The 13,192-nt window shown below is 53.2% G+C and overlaps 2 protein-coding genes across 2 annotated transcripts in view; one reads left to right on the top strand and one right to left on the bottom strand.

Moving 5' to 3' along the window:
- CDH23 (cadherin related 23) overlaps positions 1–13,192 on the bottom strand; it is a 191,018-nt gene that overhangs the window by 44,716 nt on the left and 133,110 nt on the right. Inside the window, exons 18-27 of the mRNA XM_039696221.1 lie at positions 13,027–13,099; positions 12,684–12,800; positions 12,224–12,336; positions 10,037–10,144; positions 8,253–8,442; positions 7,314–7,459; positions 6,788–7,007; positions 5,844–5,996; positions 4,731–4,844; positions 3,390–3,538 (exon numbers count right to left, since the gene is read on the bottom strand). Of these exons, the coding sequence (XP_039552155.1) occupies positions 3,390–3,538; positions 4,731–4,844; positions 5,844–5,996; positions 6,788–7,007; positions 7,314–7,459; positions 8,253–8,442; positions 10,037–10,144; positions 12,224–12,336; positions 12,684–12,800; positions 13,027–13,099 (1,383 nt within the window). The remainder of the gene's footprint in view (positions 1–3,389; positions 3,539–4,730; positions 4,845–5,843; positions 5,997–6,787; positions 7,008–7,313; positions 7,460–8,252; positions 8,443–10,036; positions 10,145–12,223; positions 12,337–12,683; positions 12,801–13,026; positions 13,100–13,192) is intronic.
- Positions 963–2,142, top strand: CUNH10orf105 (chromosome unknown C10orf105 homolog). The gene is made up of 2 exons (XM_039696162.1): positions 963–999; positions 1,297–2,142. The coding sequence occupies exons 1-2, from the start codon at positions 963–965 to the stop codon at positions 1,695–1,697; spliced, it is 438 nt and encodes a 145-aa protein (XP_039552096.1). The 3' UTR covers positions 1,698–2,142.

The raw sequence follows: 13,192 nt of genomic DNA, 5'->3' as shown, positions 1-13,192 counted from the left end.
CACACAGGGATTCACCCTCTCAAATGCTGACCCATTAGTTTTTGCATTTTCCATTTTCCAGGCACAGACCTGGCTCTGACCCATGGAAACAGCATCATCTCCCCAAAGACCCCCAAGCTCTGAGCAGGCTGACACACCCTTAGTGAATAAAACCATGCCACTGATATCTTTGCACGTTTTGGAATGTTTTATGGTGAGTGTTTGGCTGCTGCCTTACACACACCTGTGTCACTTTGGGATGGTGGCTGCAAGAGCAGACCCAGAGACCCTGGCAGCCCCTGCAGCCCTGCCTTTCCCCTCCTAAGATCTTGGCTTTAAATTGGCTCAATCCAAATCCTAGTTTACCAGGAGTCTGCCCGGCCCCAGACCAGTCAGACAGCTCTCCCACATCTCCACAGGGGAGTCAGCATAATAAAGCTTTGCCTCCAGCACACAGGGCATTGCAGAGGCTTGGCACAAACAGGATTTCCCCAGCCCTCAACTCCTCGTCTCCACCTGGAGAGATGCCAGCCTCTGGCACAGCCTGTCTGGGGCTGGGGGTGTGCATGTGAGCAAAAAGGGGTGCAGAATGCTCTTGGGAGGATCTCACCTGCTGGGGAAAGGAGAGGACAGTCTCCACCAGGTGTTAGGCAAGAGCTAGCACTGCTAGCACTTTGGGAAGCTGGTTTGTACCACCTGTGACATGTCTGAGCCTGGAAGCAGGTCAGCAAAATGCCTGGCACGAGGATTTTTTGCATCAGTAAGGTGAGGGTGTTACTCTTCACCCTTGCAAAATAATAAAGACAGTGCTAGCACAACACTACAGCTTGATGGGCACAGGCCCAACCAACTGTCCAATTTATTTGGGAGAATAATTACAAAACCCCCAAATGACAGCCAGTTCAACAAACCTGCATTCTGGGGAACAGAGGAGAACCAAACCTCAGCAGTTTGGGGGGAGGATTTTGAGCTCTCTGTAGTACATGGATATTTATCTCTTCCAGAAAATCTTCGTGCAATGTGTGTGTGCTCCCTGAAAGTGTCCTCCCAGAGGCCATAAACAGAGGCAGATTTCTTGGCCAGGTGGTTTTGCACTTCAGCTCAGGGTGGTACTTTGCAAGTGTAAGCCTCACCTCTGTGCTTTGCCTCCTGGCAAAGCAGATGGACACCCCCTGTCCCCCTGTGCCACAGAAAACATGGCTGGGAGAATCCTGGGCATCAAGGCATGACAAGAACCCATCAGTTTAACCAGAGGGTGGCTGTCTGTCCAGCTTCCACCTGTAATCACCTGTGCCACTTCTCTGTGTCACCTTGCAGGGAAGATGAGCTCTGGCAATGGCACCTCTCCCACCACACCTCTCCTGGGGCTTCTGGAGCCGGTGCCACCCAGTGCCACATCCCCTGAGGTGACAGACTGGCTGCCCATCATCGCTGGGCTCGTCTGCATCTTCCTGGTGCTGGCCACGCTCCTCACGTTTGTCACCCTCTGCAAGCCAGCAGCGCTGGGCCAGTCCCTCTGGGGCCCCCAGGAGTGCCTGCCCCACCACCCCGTGGATGCCAGCGAGCCCCAGCTGAGGCTCTGGAAGCGTCTGGGCTCCCTGAGGGGCTCCATCAGCAGCTTCAGGAGGAGCCAGCTGGTGTCCCAGAGACCGCTGGCCTGTCCCAGGAGCTTCTCCAGCAGCCAGGACTGGGACGTCATGGAGTCCACCAAAATGTGATCTTGCCCTGCTCCTCCTTCCCAAGCTTTTGGCTCACTTCTCAAGCATCCCTTGGTGTCACGAGTAGAGACCCTTTAAGCAACTCATTTCCAGGCTCTGTGAGGTGGCAGGAGATTTTGCAATGTCAGGTTCCCAAATGCTTTCCAGGTTACTGCTTCCTGCCAGGGAAGGTGGAGGCATCCAAACTACACCCACACGCAGCTAGCACCGGGCAGGCAAAAAAAAAAATCCTGCTGCTTCATTTCTTTTGGAAAACATTGTGCAAGTTGTGCTCCACCTGAACAAACAGCCTGGAAGAGAGTGGGAGCAACCTGGCTACGTGAAGAGAGGCAGCCCAGGGCAGACCTGCTCCACAGAAAGCAATCCTCAGTGGAGGTTTCCTCCTGAGCTGTGCTCTGGAGCAGGTGGAGGGAGGCTCGTGCCCCCACGTGCTGCCTGGTCCCTGTCACCCCCCTCCCTGCAGTGAGCTGTGGGTGGCTGTGGTCAATGCATTCCCATTCCTGCTCTCTGGCCCTGCTCTGCCTGGTTTTGGGAGAAAGGGATGGGGAAACATTCAGAAAATCTCCTGCTGCCCTGAGGTTGTGGGGATGCATTTGGGGGGAGAGACTTTCTGTACAAATGGTTCACACTGAAGGTGTAAATTAAACTAAAGCCGGGTGATGGCTCATTTCTGTTTCTCTTCCATGTTGTTCTGTGGAAAAACAACTCCCCCCAGTTACTTCCTCTCTTTTGCCATGGACTTCCAAGGGCATCCTTCTTGTCTGGGAAGTGGGTTCTAAGAAAAGGCACTTTGCTGCCAGTCAGACTCAAATTCCCTCCACTCCTCCAATTTGCCAAACTGGCTCACTTTTAGGAGTCCTGTGCAGGGCACACCTCCATCCTGGGATTGCAGACTGATCCCAGAGACACCAGGTACACCGTGCCATGGCACACCAGGTGATGAGGAACGCCAGGGTCCCCTGGGGACTGGCTGCCCAGGGCAGACACACGGCTCCCAGCAAACCTTTGTTGCAGGAGGCAAAAGGCTCCTTTCTTCTCTGCCGGTGACTCATCCTGCCTGCCACAGCCGGGGACAAAGCTGTCCCTTTCCCTGTGCCGGCAGAGGTATTGAAGGCAGGAGGAGCCTTCCCAGGGCCCTCTGCAAAGAGCCTTTGGTGCCTGCTCCAGAAGAGGCCTGGGTTTGAAGGGATGCTGGAAGCCTGTGTGAATGCCCACATTCATCCCGTGCTCACTGAGCCATTCAGCTCTGCCCACCGCTCCCTCAAAGAGGAACAAAAATGAAAGCAAAGTCCAAATGCTTTCCTCCCTCTCCAAGGGTTTCCCCCCTCTCTGAGCATCTCTTTGCAGGCACTCTTCTCCCTCCCCATGGAGATCTCTGTTTGGAAGGAGGGAGAAAGCAGGGATGGAGCCAAAGTGGCCTCGCCAGCACACGGCTTGGCTCTTCTCCTCTCACCCCCTGCAGAAATGGGGTGAGTTTCTTAATTTTCCCTTGTTCTTTGCTGCCTTCTCCCTGGTACTCACAGCCTGGGCTAGCAGAGGAGTGTATGAGCAAGAACACATCTCACCCTGCCCGAGGGAACAGGCAGGGAGAGAAAAATCCCTGCCCTGGGCTTCCAGCAGCTCATGGTCAGGGCACAGTCAGTGGGGCACTCCCACCTCCCACCCCCGGGTCCCAGGGGAAGAGCCACGTGCCTGCACTATGCTGCTGGCAGCTGGGATGTCCTCGGGAACACTGACTTCATAGCTGCTCTGCAGGAAGATGGGTCTGTTGTCGTTGACATCCAGGACAGTCACGTACACGGTGGCAGTCCCGGTGCGCCGGTTCCCGGTGGGGCCGTTGTCTGTAGGGACAGAAAGGGGACAGAGGGAGGTTCAGTCACCTCTTTGCACAGGGGGTGCTCAGCCCATGGCTGCTGAAATAACAGGATCAAGATTTCTAAACTAAAACATTTCAAATCCCACACTGAACCACGGGTTTTTCCCCCCCTTTCTATTGTTGTGGTTCTTGCAAAACCAACATGCTATTTTGAAAGAAAAAGGAAAAGTCAAACCACCCCCAAGCTCTGCCATGGAGCCCAATGAGGCTAGAAATGCAACTGATCATTAGAGAGGATTTGCAGTTCCATACACCGAGTGAAGGGACTGCTGGAGGCCAGGGATTTGGGAGATGAAGGCAGCCTGATGGATTTTCCATAGCTGCAGCTCAGCCCACAGTCAAAGAGCACTGTGATGGACTGATGTTCAGTAGACAAGGACATGGCAGCACAGCTCTTGGATTTGCCAGGAAGAATAAGGCACTGGGAAGCACAGATTGGGGTTGGATTTTTCACCATGCTTGATCTACAGGGAGCACTAAACCCACCCAGCTGGGAGCCTGTGGGATCTGGGAAAACACAGGCAGTGTGATCTCCATGGGAGGGGCACAACAGACCCTTTGGCCCTTGGGATGCAGTCCTGTGTGCCCAGGCAGAGCAGCATCCCTGCTGCAGCCCCTGGGGCACCTGCAATGCTGTGCCCCCAACATTTCTGTCCAGGCCACTCACTTCTCCTCTCAAAAGGGACATCCAAGTCATCTGTGAACAGGCATATCATTATAAAGCTCTGGGGGTGATAGCCAAGCTGAGTTTGGCACATGGACCCTCTGCCCGTGCCAGGTGGCTCAGGGTTAATCAGCAGCCACAGAGCCAAGGGCTGGCATGGCAGGAGGGCAATGATGCTTTGGCCTTGGCATTTTTGGGTAGAGGGCTGTCCTGAACAGTGTGGAGCCTCTCAGGAACAGGGGGCCTGCCTTCCCCAGGTGAAAGGGAGAGAGCCCTGGGGCTCCAAACCTGAGAGGAGAATACACCCTCTGCAAAAGTCATGATGGAAGTGGGACACATTAATCCACATGGGCTGTGTAATGTTAGCACCAGGCACAGGCTCTGGTTTGTAGAGAGAGATTGCTGCCCCTCTGACACGCCTGCAAGGGAGCTTGACATGTGCATGGCCACCACATGTGGCTGTGTGGCAGGGAGATGCCCGGGAAATCCTTACCAATGGCCTCCAGGATCAGTGTGTAGGATGCCACAGTCTCCCTGTCCAGACTCACGACTGTCCTGACCACCCCGTCCCTGAAGCCGACGCTGAATTTGCCATCCTGGTTCCCTCCTGCAGCAAAGCACAAGCACAATAGAAACTTGGAATGGGTTGGGTTGGGTTGGCAGGAACCTTAAAGGTCATCTTGTTCCAACACCTCACCGTGGGCAGGGACACCTACTAGACCAGGCTGCTCCAAGCCCTGTCCAGCCTGACCTTTAACACCTCCAGGGATGAAACATCCACTACTCCCCTGGACAGCCTGTCCCAACCCCTGGCTACCCTTTCAGTGAAGAAAATTCTCCCAGTATGTAATCTGAACCTTCCCAGGTGCAACTTGAGGCCATTTCCTTGGATTCTGTGGCCTGGGCACAGGGTCAGCCCAGCTGTGCAAGGATGGTTTTGTACCTTGTCCCTGGCAGAGCACCTTCCCTCTGCCTCACAGCACAGGAAAAATCCAATGGCTGTAGGAAAAGCTGGATCATTTCCTGAATGCTTTGAAGCAAACTGGGGTAACTTTGCACGTGAGATGTGCTACCTGTGGGACAGCACACCCTGTCTCACCTGTGGAGAGGCTGGAGGGGCTGTGACATGGAACAGCAGGCTGCTATTGTGGGAAAAGAGACTCTCTGGTGGTGACACTTTTGTTTTTAGCCTCTTCCTGAGGGCTTGGTGTGCAGTTTGCAAGTCAAACCATGGCCAGGGGATTCCCCAGCCTCCTGCTGCAGGTGCTGCAGCTGTGGAGTGAGCCGGGCACTGCTGCCCACCAAATCCCAGCTGCCCAAAAATGTCCCAAAATTCCATTTATGCCTTCCAACCATAATCACTGATGGAAGCCACCCCAGCCCTTGCTCCCTAGCCGTGTTCTGCCCATCCTCATGCTTTTCTAGGGTCAGCAGAGTGGTCAGCGTGGCCGGGAGCCGAGCGGGGCCGTTCAGCAGAGGGCGATGCCGGACAAGGATTGGAGGGGCTGGGGAAGGCAGCGCTGAAGTGCAGAACACCCGGGCCGAGGTCTGGGGCATCCTGTGCCTTCCTGCAGCCCGCCTTCCCCTCCTGGCAGGGGGCTCACACCTGTGATGAAGTAGCTGAGCTCAGCGTTCAGCCCGATGTCGGCGTCCGTGCAGTTGAGCCGGACCACTTTGAAATCCCGGGCCACGTTCTCGGGCAGGGACACGTTGTAGACGGCGGGGAAGAAGGTGGGGCTCTCATCATTCACGTCCAGAACTGAAAAGGGAGAGCAGAGCTGAGTGTGCTGCCGGGGCTGCCCCTCCTGCAGATGCCAGGCTGGGCTCCCAAACCTCCTGGCTGCTCCTCTCAGCATTCCAGGGAATGCTCTGCCTGACCCTCCCTGCCATTTGTGCAGTGGGGGTGCCTGCAGAGTGGCTGTAGGCTGTATTTGTTTGCCTCTGATACACACAGCTCACCCCCATGACAGCCAAAAAAACCATTACATCACTGAAATTCAAGTTACTATTTTCACCAAGCCTGTTTCCACCCCCATTCAAAGGAAAATCTGGGGCTTATATTTAAGCTCAGTATTTCCTGGGGCATGGTAGAGACCAGGAACTTCTTTCCCAAACTCAGGCCTGAGGACAATCCAGGGTCAGTTTATTTCCAGATGACGTTTATCCTTTTTCAGCACCAGACTTGCACGAAGCCAGTAAACAGCAAGGCATTAAATTAAAGGCAGGCCTCTCAATCAGGCTCCAGCTCTGAACTGGGATTGCGTGGGCTGTCCAGGCACGCAGCTGATGGGAATCACATGCTGAAGCAAAAGAAAAAAGCAGCACTGGGGATGGGGGAGTGGAGGAAAAGAAATAGAGGATTTGGGGACCCTGCCAGAAACACCACATTTTCCCCATCTCTGCAGTGTGTTGATAGCAGACACGGAGCCCATGGGGTTGGAGCCATCCCTATGCACAAAGCCAGACCTGACTCTGCTTCCAGTAAGTCTCCTACAGAAACTGCATTTCCCCGAGGGAGGTGGTGTCACCGTGGGGTCCTGCTGCACCCACCTTTGACAGTGAGGGTGCTGGTGGAACTCTTGGCGGGCGCGCCGGCGTCGCTGGCCACCACCCTCAGGAAGTACTCGGGGATCCTCTCCCTGTCCAGCACGGCCGTGGAGGTGACCAGCCCGCTGGTGCTGTTGATGAGGAAATCCATGCGGGGCATGCCCACCTGCATGCGGTACGACACCCGCCCGTTGGGGCCCTCGTCCAGGTCGATGGCCACCACCTGGTGGGGAGAGCAACCTGATCATCATCTCCTGCCCATAGAAGCCATGTACAGAAACCCAGAGTGCCCTTGGCCCTGGGGATGCAGGGATGAAATGGCCTTGGAGGACCCTCCCTACCCGGAGTGAGCCCATGGAGTGAAGATGCACAACCCCTTCAGCATCCCCCCTGCTCCACTGCTAGAGGATGGCAAAGAGAAGGAGGTGGAGAGGATGGAGGAGCTGGAGAAGATGCAGAGAAGGGAGAGGATGCGAGGCCATGGCAGCAGCTCCCAGCGTGAGGAATGGCAGCAGTGGGACACGCTCACCTGGAAGACAGAGGAGCCTGCGGGGAGGCCCTCGGCGATCTCAGCAACAAAGGGCAGGTTTTGGAAAGTGGGGTCATTGTCGTTCAGGTCCAGCAGGTTGACAAAAACTGTGGCACTGCTGGTGGCTCTCAGGGGTGGCCTCCCGCCTGCGGAGGACAGGAATGGGGTCTCAAGGTTAATGCTTCAGCTGCTTCCAGCCCTTTTCCCTAAAAAGGAGCCCTCACCTGCTGTGCAGACAGCAGTGCAGGATGGGGGCATGGCCCTGATTTATCATGGATGATCTGCTACCAATGGACAGTTAGAATTCCAGAATGGTTTGGATTGGAAGGGGCCTTACAGATAATCTAATTCCAACCCTCTGCCATGGGAAGGGACACCTTCCACTAGACCAAGCCCCATCCAATCTGTCCTGGGACAATTCCAGGGTTAGAGCAGGCACAGCTTCTCTGGGCATCCTGTTCCACCACCTTCTCAGTGAAGAATTTCCTCCCAACATCTAATCTCGATCTCTCCTCTTTTGGTTTAAAACCATTCCCCTTTGTCCTGAAAAGTAAGAATTATCTCTGTATATCTATCTTTTTTCCTATGAAAAGTTTCCCTTCGGCAATATTTCCAGAGAAAAACCCATCAGCTCTGTTTCCCTCACCTGCTCAATTGATTTTCTGGGATGCCAGTGGAGCAGGGCTGAGGGGGAGGGAGAGTTCCTGCCTCTCAGGCTCATTCTCAGGGCTGCTACATGAGTGACTGCGCTCACATTCTGACTAGTTACCAGTTTGTTTTAGCAGCAGATTTAAAGCTACTCCCATTTTTTCACCTCAGAAACACTCCCGCTCAAAACAGGAGAGAAGAAAACAGAAGAGACTTTGCCAGAAAGGCAAAATCAGGCTGGGGAAGGTTCAGGTCAGCAGTGAAAACAACGAGTGTGGGATGGAAGCTTACAGTCGGTGACGGACACCACGATCCTGCGCATGAGCTGGGCCTCCTGGGCGTTGGGATTCTCGCGGTCCAGCAGCACGCCCGAGGTGCGGATCTTGCCCGTGGTGCTGTTGAGGCTGTAGAACTTGTTGGGAGGCCGGATGCTGTACACCACCGTGCCGTTCTCCCCCAGGTCCGGGTCCACAGCCACCACCTGCCGTGGGGGAGCAGCACCAAGTTACAGGAGTGTTGTGTTTGTGGGGTGCCCTCGTGGCAGGGAGGAATGGAGAATTTGAGTTCATGTTTTTTGGAAGGCTAATTCATTATTTATGATACTATACTATATTAAAGAATACTAAACTATACTAAAGAATACAGAAAGGGTACTTACAGAAGGCTAAAAAGATAATAATGAAAACTCGTGACTCTCTCCAGAGTCCTAGTCCTGACACAACTTGGCCCTGATTGGCCAATGAGTCAAAACAATTCACATGAAACCAATGAAACAATCACCTGTTGGATAAACAATCTGCAACCACATTCCAAAGCAGCAAAACACAGGAGAAGCAAATTAGAGAAAATTGTTTTCCTTTTTCTCTGAGGCTTCTCAGCTTCCCAGGAGAAAAATCCTGGGCAAAGGGATTTTTCCAGAAAATATGAGTGTGACACAGGAGAGTGCTGGGAATTCACTCCCATGGGGAGTCCCTACGGAGATTTGCTGCTGTCGAGCTTGGCCTCCCTGAACCAGCAGCAGCAGGGAATTATTCCTCCATCCACCTCTGTGTTTTCATGACATTTGCAGGGATTTTGCACCCTCGAGACCTCTGCTGTGGTGTTAAATCTCCCCAAAATTGGCCTGTGAGCACAGGAGGTAATGGCATGACAAGACACAAATGCACAGCAATCAAACTGAATTTTCTTCCTTTTGAATAAAAAGAGCTAAAAAATGAGGACCCTTTTGAAAAATAAAATAAATGGGACAAAGAGGCACGCTGAGGAACTTGTGCTGCCACATCAGGAATGCTGGGAATAATTCCTTGGTGGAGTTCTCCTCCACGCCAGATATTTTGTGCTTTATTGCTCTCCCTGTGACCTTTTTAATTACAGGGGACATTTACATTTAAAAACACCCCAATTTCACTGCTCTCATAACTTCCCCAGCTCCCGCTGCTCGTCCCGCAGCTGAATTTACATCGGATCGGTGACAAAATAATTATTTTCCCAGCAACTAATTGGGTTGTCAAAGGCAAGATGACTTCAAGCTGGCACTGAGCAGCAGGGCTGAAGGAGAGAAAACCACTGTGCTCTGGCTCGGGCAGCACTGACAGACCCTTCTCCCCCTTAAAAAAATCCCTTTTTTTTTTTTCTTTTTTGCAGCCTTCCTCCTTATATGATTTTGTGGATTCTCTTCACTTTTCCCTCATTTATTTTCCATTTTGTTCCCGTCATTTTTCTCTCGCCGTGATGGAATAGAAGCCTCCCCCTCTTCTCCTCCTTTATTTCACCAGAGGGACTTGAAAGGCTGTAAATCAAAGTCTCTCAGAGAGGTCCTTGAAGGAGGTCGCGGGCGAGGCTAAGAAAAGGAGGATTTGGCCAAAATCCACACAATTTGGAGAGGAAAAAAAAAATCCCAGGGAGGGAGAAGAAACACAGGGGATGGTCAGCAACGGGGAGGCTCAGGAGTAAGATTTTAAATGGAATTCTGCAATATGGCGCTGGACTGAAGGTGACACTGGTGACACCTGTTTGGAGGTGACCCCCTGCTCCAGCCAGCCTTGGGTACAGCCATCACCCTGCCTCACACATACCGTGGTGACGTCCGAGTTGGGGGGGGTCATTTCCACCAGGTTAATGAAGTATGGCTCGTCCTTCCAGGTGGGGTAGTTGTCATTGATGTCCAGCAGCGTGATGTTCACCTGTGAGAGGGCAAGGAAGCAGAGCTGCTGCAGGAGGCACGGGTTCCATAGGCGTGGAATGTCCCCTGGATGTACCCAACACGTGTTCCAGGCTGTGGCAGAGTCACCATCCCTCAGGGGATTTAATAGTTGTGGCACTTGGGGACACGGTTTAGTGCAGTGCTGAGGGAATGACTGGACCTGATCCTCTTAGAGACCTTTTCCAACCTGAATTATTCTATGGTTTTGTCATGCTGTGTTCACCCTCTGGAGGGAAAACCTGCAAAAAAATCAACGTCCTGCAACTTTGCAGCCAAGGCTCCTTGGCATAGCTGAACTGAGTTTTGTTCCTGTGGATTCATCATGGTTAAGAACAACCACAGGGCACAAGGTGTGTCTTCAAACATCTCCTTCACTGGAAAGGGGATGAAAATCACTGGGGGAAAGGATGCAGTGGGAATGTGGTGGGAAAGGAAGGAAAAATTTGAGTGGCTGGTAAAAAGCAACAGAAAACAACCAAGAATAAGTGGGAAATCAGGAGAGGCTATGGTACACAGGGGGTGGGAGGTGTGAAGGTAAGAGCAGGGGTGAGGATGGTGCCCTGAAATGTCACCTGTCTTCATTTTCCATATGACAAATTGCATCCCAGTGACAGCAGCGAGCCTGTGGGATGCATCTTGCTGCCTGGGAGTCTCTCAGCTCCCCCCAGCACCCATTTCTCCCCAGCCCGTGGGGCTCTACAGGTGTCTGAGGGAAAGGGCTGCAGCTCCAGGGGAGCCCCTGGCAGCCCCCATCCCTCAGCAGTTCCTAGTGGAGCTTTTCCTGGGATATGCTGTGCTGCCACTCCGCTGTGTCCCGCTGTCACTCCAGCTCCGTGAGCTGCTGGTGCCACCCCGTGGTAGACGAGGCCACTCTGGACACCACAGTCTCCAGGGACAAGCCAAGGCACCGCGGTGGTCCCTGGGGAAGGCTGCTGACCTACTCGGAGCAGCTCATGTGCTTTACATCACCTGGGGACCTTGCAAGGCCCCTGAATGGACCTTTACTCCTGATCAAAAATTATCATTTTGAGTGCCAGGTGCATATCCCAGCAGACAAACTTGCTTTGCTGCCCTAGTCTCACTGAGTTTTAATATTCTTTAACCTTTTAGCTATCAAGAGGCATCTTTTCCCCCCTTGTTTTGCCTTTTAACAAGGCTATTAGGAGAACACAATCCCATCTGGAGCCCCAGAGGAGATCTCAGCACTCCACAGTCCATGCTGGTGCCCAGCCAAGACCATCACATGTCTCTGGGAGATTCCATAGGGAGCTTCCAGTCTGCTGCCACAGACCTCCTGATGGCCCTCGGCAGGAGGGACAATTATTTTAGGGTTATTCCTCAGCACAACCACACATTTTTCTGCATCCCCCTGTGTTCTGTGGGACAACTCTCCTGCAACCCAACTGAGCATCCCAGGAGCAGGAGCATCCAAATGAATAAGTGTCCAAAGGAATGTGATGCCATGAGCAGTGAGAGAGAGAATAATGGAATAGTTAAGGCTGGAAAAGACCTTTAAGATCATCAAGTCCATCAAGGATGGATCCTTGGATTTTGATCTCCAGATATTTCCTGTTGGCTTTGACAACAATGGGGTTCCCTGAGGCCTGAAAAGGGCAAGGCAAAGCACAAGGCTTGAATGTGCAGCTCCACCAGAACCTGGCCAGGAGCACAGGCATTCCAGGCTGCTGGAAACCCTTGACCCAGGCAGCATGTAAACAGCCCAAGGAACAATCATGTGTACCTGTGGGCTCTCCAAGTTCTCAAGAGGAACAAAGGGAGCCGAACAAAGGGAGCGTTCTGCAGGTGAAATAGGACTCATTACCACATCCACACGCTCTGGGAAGTCAAGTGGCTCCTGTGTGAGTGGTTTTCCAGAGAAGCAAGCTGATTTCAAGGTCTACACCATCTGGGCAGTCATTTTGGAAGCCACAGCAGGGATGGGGCGGAGGGCAGGAACCATTGTGTGCTCTTCACACAGTGAAAATGAAACACTACAGCTCTCCACAGTCCCAGGTGGGCACGAGTGGCTCAAGGAGATGGGAATTCTTCTCACACTCACCATAGCAATGCCTGTCTTCTGATGGTGCCCCACGCCTCCATCCACTGCCCGGACAATGAGGATGTACTCGGATTTGGCCTCCCGGTCCAGCAAAGATGTTGTGGTGATTTCTCCTGCAGCCACACGAGATGGCAAGGTTAAAAAATAAACTGTTAAAACCAAGGTCAGGACAGTCCACAAATGGGCTTTTTTTTGGATCCAAAAGCAGCTTTTTTGCATCAGGCAGCTCATGAACTAACAGGAGCCTTCACAGCCAAGCCTTCCTCAGGCTGAGGAGCTGAGTTTCCACGGATGCCTCTGCTGAAGCTCTCAGGCTGACTGAGCAAATGGTGGTGCCTGAAATCTGGTGAATGCCTTAAATTGTGGGACTCTTAAGCAGGCTGACTGGGGGAGAGGAGGGAAGGGTGGGGGTAAAAGAGGGAACTGAAAGGAAAAGGGCAGAGCACGTCCATAGGCTCACCTGAGCGAGCATTGATCCGAAAATGCGAGGAGCCTTCCAGGGAGTAGATGATTGACTCCTGCCCGTACTCCCTGGACCGGTCCATGTCCGTGGCATTGAGAAACAGCACTGTGGCTCCTTGAGGCAGAGGCAGAAATGAGGACTGGCATGAGCCAGAACTGCCCTGTGCCCCCACACTGCTCCTGCAGGTCACCCAGACAAGGGGTCCTGTGTCCTACACACGCCCAAAGTGGCCAAACCCCCAGGCCCCACAGCTATGAGACTTTACCTCCCCAAAAGGGATCCCCCACCCCATTCAGGGCCCTCTGGGAGGCCAGAGAAGGAGCAGGGGTGTGCCCTGTACCTGCCATAATGTCCTCCATGATGGTTATCACGTAGGAGGGCTTGCTGAACGTGGGGGGATTGTCATTTTCATCCTGAAGCAAAGAGAAGGTCGAGAGGCTGGTTGGGGAAAAGGCAAAATGGTCAAGCAGCTGCAAAGGTCTGGTATGGGGCTGCTCCTGGGTGGC

Source organism: Passer montanus, unplaced genomic scaffold, assembly GCF_014805655.1.
Source record: "Passer montanus isolate IOZ18808 unplaced genomic scaffold, ASM1480565v1 scaffold96, whole genome shotgun sequence".
Classification (NCBI taxonomy): domain Eukaryota; kingdom Metazoa; phylum Chordata; class Aves; order Passeriformes; family Passeridae; genus Passer; species Passer montanus.
This window is presented reverse-complemented; position numbering and strand designations above follow the sequence as displayed.